The sequence below is a fragment of the Anas platyrhynchos genome, chromosome 20 (genome assembly GCF_047663525.1).
Source record: "Anas platyrhynchos isolate ZD024472 breed Pekin duck chromosome 20, IASCAAS_PekinDuck_T2T, whole genome shotgun sequence".
Taxonomy (NCBI): domain Eukaryota; kingdom Metazoa; phylum Chordata; class Aves; order Anseriformes; family Anatidae; genus Anas; species Anas platyrhynchos.
The window spans coordinates 7,753,380-7,765,709 of record NC_092606.1 but is presented as its reverse complement, the minus strand read 5'-3'; the positions used below and the strand labels follow the sequence as shown (position 1 = coordinate 7,765,709).

At 50.6% G+C, this 12,330-nt stretch overlaps 1 protein-coding gene across 10 annotated transcripts in view; it reads left to right on the top strand.

Moving 5' to 3' along the window:
* Window positions 1–10,727, top strand: part of CAMKK1 (calcium/calmodulin dependent protein kinase kinase 1) — an 85,947-nt gene extending 75,220 nt beyond the window's left edge. For all 10 annotated transcript variants that reach the window (XM_072025952.1, XM_072025954.1, XM_072025953.1 and 7 more), the window contains one exon: window positions 6,034–10,727. In XM_072025952.1, coding sequence (XP_071882053.1) covers window positions 6,034–6,106 — 73 coding nt within the window. In that variant the 3' untranslated portion in view covers window positions 6,107–10,727. The remainder of the gene's footprint in view (window positions 1–6,033) is intronic.
* The last annotated feature ends 1,603 nt before the right edge of the window (window positions 10,728–12,330 follow it).

Below are 12,330 nucleotides of genomic sequence, written 5' to 3'. Positions count from 1 at the left end.
GATAAATTCTGCTTTGAGTCCTCTACAGTTAAAATACAATGCAGTAAATCAGGCTAAAGGCCCTCTTCATAGATGTAGTTCTACATCTATGTGTTTGGCCTAAGCGCTGTGATCAAAGATCAGTCAGAGACTGGAGAGCTAAAATAAGGTTAGAGTCTAGTCTGGATATATTCTGGATGGTTTAATTCTTCTCCTTTTTACGGATAATAGAAAAGGCACCAGATGAGCAGCTTGTGTTTTATAAGCTAGAAATGAGATGATGTGGTGTGTCTGGGGCCTGAGTCTGGGTGTCTGGACTGGCAGAGACACCCTGGAGACGCATGGGCAGACAGTGGAGAACACTTTCACATTGCTTCTTTCTTTGAGGAAACGTGAAGTGTTTTTTCACACAGCCAGTTACGAAATGGTGGGACACATTGCAACGGGACATTGGATATTAATGGCTGTATTGAAATTAAAAAGGGAGTAGACTGATGTCTGTTAGATTCATCAACAAGTTTTAAACTCAATGGTCCAGAAGCTCAGGAGGGGAAGGATTTTGCTGTCTTTTACTCAGTTCTTGCTCTTTCTCCATCATATTCAGAGTTAGGATTCTGGGCCACCAGTCCAATGAGCGACAGCTGGGCCGTCAGCCTCACCTGGGACAATTATTTTTGTGTTCTCACCCTGTAGAATCTGTAAGAATCTGTTAACTGCAGTTAACAAGGCTGTGTTGTCCCACAACAATTCTTTTCCACTCCAAATCATCCCAGCACCCCCAGCAGGCTCCCATGAGGCTGTATTAAGTGCCTCGCTGTACCTTAGGCAATGCAGATCTATCTGAGTCTCTCTCCCTGGTGTGTAGGGATTTAACGGCCCAGCTGTGTATTGAAGACTCCAGTAAAGGCTTTGCCCTTAGTCTCCAGGAGCAGTTAATACCAAACACCAGTTCAGTAGTTAAAGCACCACCCCATACCTTGCCTGCCACTGCGGGGCATGTAAGAAAAGCACCACATTGACAGCTCCCTTACAAGCTTAGCATAAGGGATTTGTCCTCTCTTTATTTCCTTTGGCTCATTGCCTTCCAGCGTAGTTATCGCTAATTTGACACCAGTCCCTGACCATATCTTCACTGTCATCCCTGGTCAGTGCATTGCATTGCTTTGAGATGAAGAAACGCTTACTAAGTTCGAAGAAAAACATGTTGTATGCCAACCCCTATCCAGGCCAGCTCTAGTTCAGAACTAGGCAGGATTTCTTTTCAAACTGATGCCTGAATTGATATTTCAAGGCTGGCTGGTCTAGAAACTTGAGTCTGTTTCCAAAAAAGAAATGTTTCCTTCCACCTTCATCTGAGGTGCTTGAAAGCTGTTGGGAAAACTTAGCCCTGCCACGCTATGGCTGGTTCCTGCGTGGAGAGAGAAGGGCACTGCATTATCTGCTCTGAACAAGTAAAGTTCATTTGATCAAATGTAGCTGTGAAGCTTTTGGTTAGCTACATTATCAAGATCAAATCATTTTTAAAAATCTTTTTTTGACCTTCAAGACAAGCTGTATGCCTCCATTTTGTCTTTTGTATCCTTTCTGAGGATAACAGTTCAATTCCTTTCAGCTCACGCAAAACTAGCGTCTTTCCCCATCTCTACTCATTGTTTGGTTTCAGTCTCCTTGTGCAGGACAGTTCCAAAAGGCTTCTGAAAACCGTATCTAATTTCCCCTGTTGTGCTGCTGTGTCAAGTGCCCTTGGTTTACCAGAACACATCAGGTTAGGCACTGGTCTGCGGTCGTGCCAGGCTGGCCTCTGCCCAGCAGGATAAATGCTTAGAGCTGCTCTGAAAAAAAACTAATGTTTTTTTTTGTTTGTTTGTTTGTTTGTTTGTTTTTAAAGAAAAAAAACTAATGAACACTCTGAATGTTCCAGTTCTCTGCTGCACTAACCCCTGTACCTAATTCTCAGCCTCATGCAACCAGAGCCAGTTTTTGTCAGTAACAATTGACTTGATCCTAAATTAATTCACGCACAACTGGAGCTTTGAGAGCCCATCTCCAAACCCTTCTGTTTAACAGCAAGGCCTTGGCTGGGGCTCTTCAACAAATAGTGTCGGTTATTAAATGCTACAGCAGGGATGGTTTTTTTAAGGAATGTGGATTATTATTTCAAACCTTGAAAAATCCTAGACTGGCTCAATCTAATTAAGGTGAATTAGATATAAATAGGTTTGTTGAACCTAGTGAAATTGATTTAAAGTGAATTGTGTCTAAATGGGAATGTTCATTGTTCGGTGATTTCTCGTGATTAGTGTTACTTCCACAGGGGCAGACCGAGCTAGACGCTGAGGTCGTTCCCCATGCCATCAAGTTCTTAATTCAGAGTGGCTTGTTGTGTAGTTAAATCACCCCTACTACTCATATAAAATCTAATATCAGTGCAAATGTTACAAATAACTTATTTCAATGAACACAGCACTGTAAGTCTGGATGGCTCTACATTTCCAGGACCAAGCAGGAGCAGATAATATTGCTGTAGCGTGTAGGCTCTGCAGTTACTGCATGTCAGGCACTGTTTCCACGCACATAGCAGGGCAGGTTCTGAACCCCCTCTGGAGCCCTGCTGTTTCTGACCGGTACCCACACGTTTATCAGAAACACCGCACTCAGCTGGATGGCTGCAGCGTGCCAAAGCCGTGCTGGATGCTACAGGTCTTTGCTATCCCTCACTGGTGGGGAAGGCCAAGCAGAGGGTGCAGTTTCTCCTGGTTGCTTTGATATCACCGCATTTGGCATCCTGGTTTAGTTGAACCCCACCCCGAGAAGAATGGCAGCATCACAGCCATGCTGCTCTCCTGTCCACACGGAGTTCCACCCAGCTGCTTTCTGGGTTCCCAGTATCTCCACCACAGGGCTTCTCCTCCCCAGCGACACAGTCTCTAGAGAGGTGAATCAGCTCTTGTAATATTGCAGCTCCTTCCACTTACAGGTAGAAAATGACTTCTTTGTGTTTCTGTGTAAGAAAAAACAAAAGTAATTAGAAAATCTCTCCAGTTTCACATTCAATTTATTTAATTAGGCTGCATGTGAAATTGTCTGAGCCCTGCTCACTGGCACATCAAGTGTCTTGCAGCTGTGCCCGTATTGAGAATACATTTTGCAGGAAATCCTGTGACAGCTGAGTCTGCTTTCTGGTGCCTGATGCCTACTATGTGTGTTCCTTAAAATGGATCTAACTTTTAAGAAGATAGGAAGAAAAAGGAGCCCATTGAACGCCTCACTCTTGAGGACTCAGAGAGGAGGAAACAAACAGTAAATGCCTTGGTTGAATTTTCCTTAGTTTCTGCCTGATCTCTGCACTACCCATGAGGCGTGTGCCAGGCTCCGTTCTCGGAAATGCTTCACGCAGAAGTTGCATGGGCAGAAGTCTCAGCAAGGAAGGAGGTCTTCCACGTTTGTCACAGCCTTTGTTTCCTTAGAGGACACGATTAAGACATCAGAGATTTGAAATAGTTTTTGAATAATTACTGTCAGGAGAGGAAGCTTTTTCAGCTCTCCTCAGAGCTGGAGGAGGCAGTGCTCTGCTGGGTGTTGTTCACAGCTGTGTTTAGCAGCACTGAAAAGTTAAAAGGCAGCTGGTGGAATGGCAGGCATATAGACCAGAGAGCCAGAAGGGAACTAAAAGGAAGGTGCCCCCTTTCAAAAGCTCTTTTACAAGATCTGCCTCTCCCCCAGGAGCACCCCTGCACACCTACCGGCTGTGTGCGTGCTGCCAGCTCTCACTTTAGGGCTGGCTGGGGCTGGGTGTCCGGGCAGCACTGGGATGGGGCAGCCCCCCCCAGCCCTGCCTGGCGTGCAGCATCTCCCAAAAGGCACAGGGCACATCCAGGACACTCCCAAAAGGCACGTCCATTCATCGTGCCTTGCAGATCTGCAGAGCAGGGCCAGGTTCTGCCCAGTGTCTGTGGAAGATACCTGTCGTTTATTAATTTCCCCAGTTGCAGAATACAGAGGTATTTTTTAAGCCAGCGGTTTGGTGTCCAACACTGAGTTCTAGGTTTCTGTTAGTGTTCGCCGTATTTCTTCTGCCTGCTCCAGATTTCTCCTAATCGAGTCAGCGCTGGCTTCACTACATTTTATTATGCTCATTTATTGCAACTACTACCTATCAAATTAATTGCGGTGTTTTGACAGACCCAATTCACTTTCCTGTTACGGCTGCTACTGCTATTGATGAAGGGTGGTTGCATGGGTGATCAGGCTCTATTTAAAAGCCTGTCCTGCTTCCAGGCTTCCCCAAAAGGGTGAGAGAGTCGTCACTACCTATAGGGACTTTGTGACCACGTAGGGTAGGAACAAGACAGGAGGGAAAAGTGGTTAAAATGTGGCTGACAGCTGATCCAGGTCTCAGGCCCAGGAGTAGCTTCTCCCAAAGCAGCACAGAGGTACCTTCATCGTGGGAGCTTTGTGCTGAGAAGGTCCTGGGGCTTGCTGACACAGGGCAGGTCAAAAACACACTGCAAAGATCCCACTAGGCCAGCCAGGCTTTCAGCATCAGCTTTAACAAGGAAATGGCCACAGGCTGTGTTTGAATTTGTCAGGCGTCTCCACTTAAGACAGCAGCTGGTGCCTGGTGTCAGGCTCTGTAGTCCCCAGAAGGTTTCAGGTAGGTGACGCGTGGATTCTGTCAGAACAGTCAAACCCAACCAAAAGCCACATCAGTTTTCACTCTAAAGAGACAACTGCACCTTGTGGAAGAGCTGTGCCCCGCAGTGCAGGTAGGTGTTATTGGGGTCTGACTGAGGACTGAGGCATGGGATTTTGCTCTGGCAAAGACGCCAGGAGCGTTCAGCAGTGGTGGGAGCTGGAGCGGATTTGTTCCAGTGCTGCCAGTGCCCATCCTCATCTCTCCTGTGGGCTGCGAGTGAACATGACTGCTGCTCCATCCGCTGTTTCACTCTGCTTCCTAGGCTCGTTAGGTGCAGAAATACAAGCTCGTTTGCCTGCTGCCATCATCTTCATGATCACTTTCTTCCTTTGTCTCATTGTTTTGCTCTCAGGGACAGATTCCTCTTAAACACATCTATATATTTGCATCCATCTTTAAGGTAATTCAGTGTTTGTGTTTCCCCTAGGTGCTGTAGAAATATGTGTCCTCCCTTCAGCCTGTGTGATTTGTGCAGTAGTGAGAGCGTTTGGCTCCATCCTTCCTTCCTGTAGGAGCAATTTTACTGCAGTAGCTCTGTGTGTGTGTGACACTAATGCTTATGCATACTTTTTATTATTGCCATTTCTTGTTCTTTGGTGTCTCCTCCTCCTTTTGGGAGGGAGGCGTGAGAGAAGCAGAAAACAGTTGGGTTTAAGCAGGATTGCTCAGACCCACGTACAAGGAGCAGTAACAGAAGGGTTTTGGAAAGGCTGAGACTGAACCTTGGAGTTTGGGCTCAGGCTGAATCTGGTGGTTCAGTGGAGCTGCTCTGCAGCTTCACCCTGTGACGGCTCTGGGCTGACCAAAACCACTCATTCTGCATGACCAGCCACCCAGCCTCAGCCAGGGCTTCTTATAAGATCATTTTTCAGACCAGTTACATAGACCCTTCTATTAGCAGTCCATCCAATTAACTCTGATAAATAGCAAAATAACCTCCAACACAAGCTACAGCAAACCATTTAAAAACACTGCAGACAGGGCATTACTCGGCCTCCCGGCAGGGAAATGCTGCACACTCTGAATGTGGGGACAGCTCTGTCCCAGGGCTGTCAGAGGCTTTTGTTGGTTTCTTTCTTTTAGAAAACTGGCACGGGCCTATCCAGGGAAGTATAAAGCTCTGTGCCCAGGGCATGGAGACCAAGCAAGTGAAGTGCAAAGTCCTGTAGCGCTGCAGTGCCTCAAGCTGCAGTATTGCTGAGCTGGTTGCACGGCACCAGCACACCGGGCTGGCTCATTGCTATTCCCTCCTAGTATTAATGCTGAGCCGGGTGGAAAAAACACAGCCAGCTTCATGTTTTAGTTTTTTTCCAGTGATGCGTGCCTCTAACCTCTCTGTTTCTGTGCTGTTCATGTAGAAAACAAGGGAGCAGAGAAGGAGGCAGGGACCCGGAGCTGCCTGACGTGTGTGAAGATGAAGCGACGTCCTGAAGCCACGTGGCGCCGCAGGCTGCTCGCTCCCGTGCTGCTGCTGTTGTGCCCATCACGGTGTTGTCTAGCACGCATCCGCCCTCATCGCCAAGTCTGGGGCCTGCAAAGCAAAAAACAAACCTGACCAACCAACCTAGCAAAGCCAACAGGAGGAAAAGAGCAGCAATAAAGAAAAGAGTGGATCCTGGGGTAGCTCAGCTGGCGGAGGGCTGGCTCGGCCTCGTGGGCAGCTGCGTTCCTCCCGCGAGGTGTCCGTGCGCTCCTCCATGTGTGCCTTGCTCTCCACTTGTGCTTCACGTGTCAGCTTTGTAGATGGGTGTCTTGACGAATGAATGTGGTTTTATTTGTAACGCAACAAAACCAAACGTTGTCTCTGGGGTTGTTTGCCCTGGAGATCTTTTTCTTGCTTTTTTTGCATTCTCTATTTCAAAGATCAGGAAAAAAAATGACATCGATGTCAGGTCTTACATCAGAGGGCGACTGTTGTAGTTAATGCACAGGTAAAGCACTTGTGTATACCAGGACACGGTCCTGCTCCTGTTGGAGTTGGTGGCAGAATATCTGTTGACAGCAGTTGAACGGAGATGAGATCTTCCTTTTGGAGTTTGCACTGTCGATCTCTCTGCCTTTCTTTTTTTTTCTTCCTTTCCTTTCTTTTTTCCTTCCCCTTTCATCCCTGAATTTTTGCACGGTGTAAATCCTGACAACACTGATCACTTTGTTCAGGGCAGCATTGTAAAGGACGAGAACTTACCTGATATTCCCTGGAACGTGCAAGGAGCCTCTGGATGCTGTAGAGATCTGGAGCACCGGGATGTGCTTTTACACATAAAGGCTTCATGTGCTGGGGACATCTGCTGATGAAATGGCTCTTCCCAAAGAGCCACGAGGTCACTCCATCAGCTGCAGCCAGGCCTGTGAGTGTGCGTGTACTGAATGCTGAAAAGTGGCAGGTTTGGCGTTTGTGTCATTTAGGGGTGAATTCCTTTCTCACTCATCTCCTAGCTCCTTTAAAATTGCGTACCTGATGCTTTTAAACTGATTTCCTGATAAACGGCCCACACTGGGAGAGCTCTCCAGGATGGAAAACGTTGGTGGAGGGTTTTTAGAGTAAGGGAAGCTACAGAACGCAAATGAGATCAATTCAAACCTTGGTCTTGTTTCTTAAGGCGTTAGATTTAATTTTATTTTAGGACTGATTGTTATGCACGTGCTGATGCTGCTGTTTTATCCATAGTTTGCTTCTAACCTTGGGATTAGAAGCTTCATCTCTACATTTTGACAACAGATGAGAGATGGCACTCAAAGGGCAAATGCAGTCACTGCAGTGGCTGCTGACTATACAGACTGTGCATAATCAGGAATTTCACTCTTGCACTCCAAGAGTAAAAGCCAGTGACATCCATCCATCAAGAGACACGTCAATATTTTTCCTGGAGCTTTAGAGGGTCTGAACGTGCCCTGGAAAGCCAATGGGACTGAATTCTTCTTGTACTTAAAGGCCACGATTAAATTTGGTTCCTGCATAATCATCTTACAGACCTTTTTTTTAGGTGAACTGTGAGGGCTTGGGACTTTTAGTTCCCTATTTTTTTGTGCCAGGGGATATGTGCACAAGGATTAGCAGTGTATAGCAGTTTTCCCGTTCTGTTTGCTGTAAGTCTGTTCCCCAACATCGTTGCAGCTGAGCTTCGCTCCCAGTGCCTTCTGCTTGCTGTCCCCAGCCTGCCACCTCCCCACCCTCCCCTCAGCTCCTCCCCAGCAGCCTCGCAGTGCCAGCAGGGAGCCCAGGAGCTGTCACCAGCCTGGGCTCTGCCCCACGTCCTGCCTGTAAATATCGGCCGAGCCCTGCGGTTTGGGAAGTAGCATTGTAGGTAAGGCATTTCATCAAGGAGACCTTCAATTTTAAAATCAAGCAGCAGGATTAGATCCTGTAGGTGTTGCTGCTCTGGGGCTGGATTCATCGCATCCAGGCACTAAATGAAGCCTGGATGTGCACCTCTGCATGCTCCTACGCTCAGCAGCCTCCGGGGGCTGTGGCTCTGCTCCCGCTGAGCGCCGCGCAACGTCCCCACACATCGGAGCGCTTGAGCACGTGCTTGAGCCATGTTGGCTCCTAACGAAGATTGAAGCACCTGGGGAGAGGGAAGGAAGACTGAGATGGAGCCTCAGCAGGTCTGAGAGGGAACCGGGGGCTCTGAAACGCAGGAGGGACGAGTCAGGACGGCCTGAGCTGCCTTCGTGGAGGGGACACTGCGCCTGGAGTGAGTGTGTGTGGCCGTCCCAGTCTGGGGGCAAAGAGGGTCTGCACTGGGGATAAATCATGAGGGTGCCACCAGCTTGGCCCCAGGTGCACAGCAGGACCACGCTGCTTGTTTCTGCGGGCTGCAGAGAAATGGGATCTCTAACCAGGTCCCTGGGGACTGGCCCCAGAGGCAGGAGCACGGCCCCAGGAGCAAAGGGAGTTCTCTCCCCAATGTGGGTCTGCTGAGGTGTAAGAAATACTTCGGTGCTGCTCAAAGAGCTCCAAGGCTGCAAGTGTGGTTTTATTTATTGTTTTTAACAGACAGTAAGAATAATTCGGGAAGGGGGAGAGCTTTGCTGACCCAGCTGGTTGTTGGGGTTACTCTAAAAATGCCCACGGGGTGTGGTAATGGGGTGAGGCTGCAGGAGGCTGTTCTCAGCCTCAGTGAGACCAACCAAGCCATCAATTACAGTTCGGCTGTGTCCTGTTCTGGCGGTAACTAGAGCACTGCTTTAGTTTTGGAGGGTTATGGGGGAGAACGGGTGTGTTTTTGTGATTATCATTTCCCTTTTTGGTGAAAATGCCTCCTTCTGGAGGCATTCCCACAGGAAACAAAATGAATTAACCAGCTGAGCTTTTGTCAGACCCTTGCTTCTCCAGCAAATCTGCCAGCCGTGGGGGTTTTCCCTTTATACCTCCAGAAGGTGCGTTGCGGGCGGCAGCCTGAGAGCTGCACAGGGCAGGCAGGAGCAGCATTAGCTGGGTGCCCGAATATTTGAATACGGGTGTCTGAATGTGTGAATATGGCTGTCTGAACATTTGTCTCAGTTCTCTGTGAGCAAGGGATAGGATTCGGCGTGGCAGGGCTCCTGTGAGCAGTGTGAGGAGCTGCTGGAGGCACTCGCTGATGCTTTAAAAAAGCAAACAATCCTTTTGTTCCTCTCCACATCCAACGTTTGTGCTGTGCCCGTGAGACCCAGCTCCTGACTGCTCTGAGCAGCTGGGGTGTGCAGAGGGCTCCTCTTCCCGAGGGCACACCCGGCCCCGGGCAGCATTGCTGGGCCTGCATCGAGACACTGCGAGGGAGATTTCTCTTCTGGAGCAAGTGCACACCTCCAGGCACGAGGGAAACAAAATCACCCGCAGCACCACGCGTGTGCTTTTTTTTTTTTCCAGTGCCTTGAGATACAAGAAGCAATCCGCACGGCAGCTGGGTTTTCTGGACAGCCAAGTGCCACAAACGTCTCTGCCAGGTTCCCATTGCTGTAACGCAGAGGGTGGGTCAGGCCAGGTGTGTCCCACACTGGTGGCATCAGCAGTGTGTCCTAATCCACGCTGCAGATCAGAGACACGCTGGGGTTTGAAAGAGGAGAGCTCAGTGGGAAGCTGGCACTGAGGAAGCGGTGCAGGGCGCTGCTGCGGGTCCAGCCGGGGATGGGACCTGCCTGGGGCATCACCGGGGGTTGTGGCACTGTCCTCGATGCAGAGAGAGGTTGGGGTTGGGTTTTTTTTGGCCATGGACACCATGGCAGTTTGTGTATCTTCTCCATGCATGTCCCTGTGGTACGTGCTGAGCAGCCTGGCTGTGCGAGTTAAATGGATTATTTATGGTGCTCAGCACCTCCACCGGGGATTTCCAGGAGCAGAGCCCACATCTTCGCTGTTTTCACCATCGTTCTGCTTGGTGTGGCTGTCCTGCTGCATTACCAGGGGGTCCTGCTGCATTACCAGGGGGTCCTGCTGCAGTAACAGGGGGTCCTGCTTTGGGAGAGGCGATCTCAGCGGTGTGGGGCGGTGCTGGCAGAGGAAGGGCAGGAGCTGGGTGAACAGGAGGGCGTCTGCCGAGGAAGGAGGGCTGCAGGCGGTGGTGTGGAGCCCTGCCATGTCTGGCAGGGGGTCTGGAGGCTGGTAACAGATTATTTCCTGTGTATATTTAACCTGCTCTGGGTACCAAACTTCCCCCCCTTACCAGGGTGTGCGTGCTGTGGTGTTTGCTGAGACACCCGGGCCCTCAGGCAGTGACCGCAGACGTTGGTAGCACACCAAGTGTTCCAGAAAGCTCTGTAAATTCAAGCAAAAAGACAAACTGGGACCTTTCGGGATGTAATTCCGATCCTCTGTGCCGTAACCTCGCTGCTGTGCACCTGGTTCCTACGCCTGGCCTGTTGGTGTTTGAGTCTCTCCTTCCCCTCGGTGTTAACTCCTTGGCTCTGTTCGTGCTCCGCTCTGACTCCAGCATGAGGTACCTGCACCCGGCACCCCGATGGCGCGTGGCCGTCACACTGTAAATATGTACCATGAATAGAGAGGCTATTTTTTGCATGCTTTTGTACTCTAGAACCAAGAAGAAACTGACAATAAAGGCTGTAGAAAGGAGGCTTGGTGTGCGCGTGGTTCCTGAGGGGGCAGTGCGCAGGCGGCTGCTGCTCTCTGGCGTTAGAGGCCTCTCGGCAGCTGCAGGGCAGAGCTGCCCCCAGCCTCCTGCCGCTCCTCTCCGGCCTTGTCCCCTCCCTGGATGGAGTTGTTTTGCCTCAGGTGTTCGCTTCCAGCGCCTCCTGCCACGTGCTCTGCAGGAGAGCGGGGCTCTGCCAGTACCATTCTGCCTGGAGAGACCCAACGGCTAATTGTAAGCACGTTAATTTATCGGTCTGTAAATTGGCAGCACCTCGTGAGCCTGAATGTAGAAGGATGCAAGTCACAAATTGGGCGTAGTGAGCTGACCTGCACGGGTTTGATCAAGTTTTGTCCGTGTGCCGCGATGCCCTGGGCTGTGTTCGCCTTCCTGACGCCTTCGCAGCCAGGTCCCAGCAAGCTGCACAGGACGAACCGTGCACGCTGCAGACCCCGCTCCCTGTCCCCTCGCGCCAAGCCACGGCTGGTGACAGGAGCGGGGAGACCCAAACCTCCCAGCTAGGACACGTCCCCGCTGCTCCTCGGCAAGCAAAACCCGCTGGTTATTATGGAAACTTCACAAAAACCTTACATGCAACCAGGGACGTAGCCAGCATCACCTTCTAGATGCAGCCCTAATTAAAAAAATAAAATAAAATCGGGGGTTGGGTGGATTTTATAAGCCACGTGTGTTGATGTCTCCCACAGGGGTGCGTTTTTGGACGTGTCCAGTCTCTGCGCTCTCGTTACGGGCCAGCCCCTCCCCGGGGTGTCAGCGAGGATGGCTGCAGCTCTCCCCAGGCCAGGGGACGCGCTGCTTCGCTCCTTTGTGCTCAAGGCAGCCACGGACCAGCCCTTTCAACTTTTATCCCCGTTTTTCCCCCAGTTGGGTTTTCTAGCGTGTTTCCAGCACACCAAAGCCCAAGGGAGCAGCTGAAGGGCTGAAACCAGCTTGGGGCAGGGGCGTGCGGGGCTGCGGCCATCGCGACCAGCCGGAGGAGGTAAGGGCTGCGCCGGGGGTGTGGTGTGGGATCGGGGACACGCCTTGGGAAGCAGAAATGCCCCGTGATGGGGACAGAGGTGTGAGAGAATGACACCAAGACCCTGTTAATGCACAAGGATTTCAGCTGCTGCCCGGGCCCCTCTGCTGCATCAGCTCCCCCGGGCCGGTCACTGGCCGTGCTCGCTGTCCTCTCCCCACTGTACTCTGTTAATTTTAGGATCTCGCTGGGGTCTCGGACTGGGTTTAATCGGGGCAGGGTAACGGCCTGAAAGCTGCTCCTCCTTGTTTCCTCTCAGACTGTGTTTCCAAATGGCTTGCCCGAGCAGTAAATTATAACGTCACGCCTATGACCATGTTCGTTAAGAACTGACTTCTCCCCCAGCGCTGTGCCGAATACTAATTATTAGAAATTAAGGTGACATGAAGGAATAATAATCGGAGTAGCAGGAAGAATGACAGGCTGGGGCCATGCAGAGCAGGGCAGCGGGGGAATTTCCTTTCTGCAGGGAAATGAGAGAGAAAATCCCCGCCGATAGCACGGGGAGCACGGGCTGTCCGCGGAGAGGGCTCCCCATGCCCACTGCC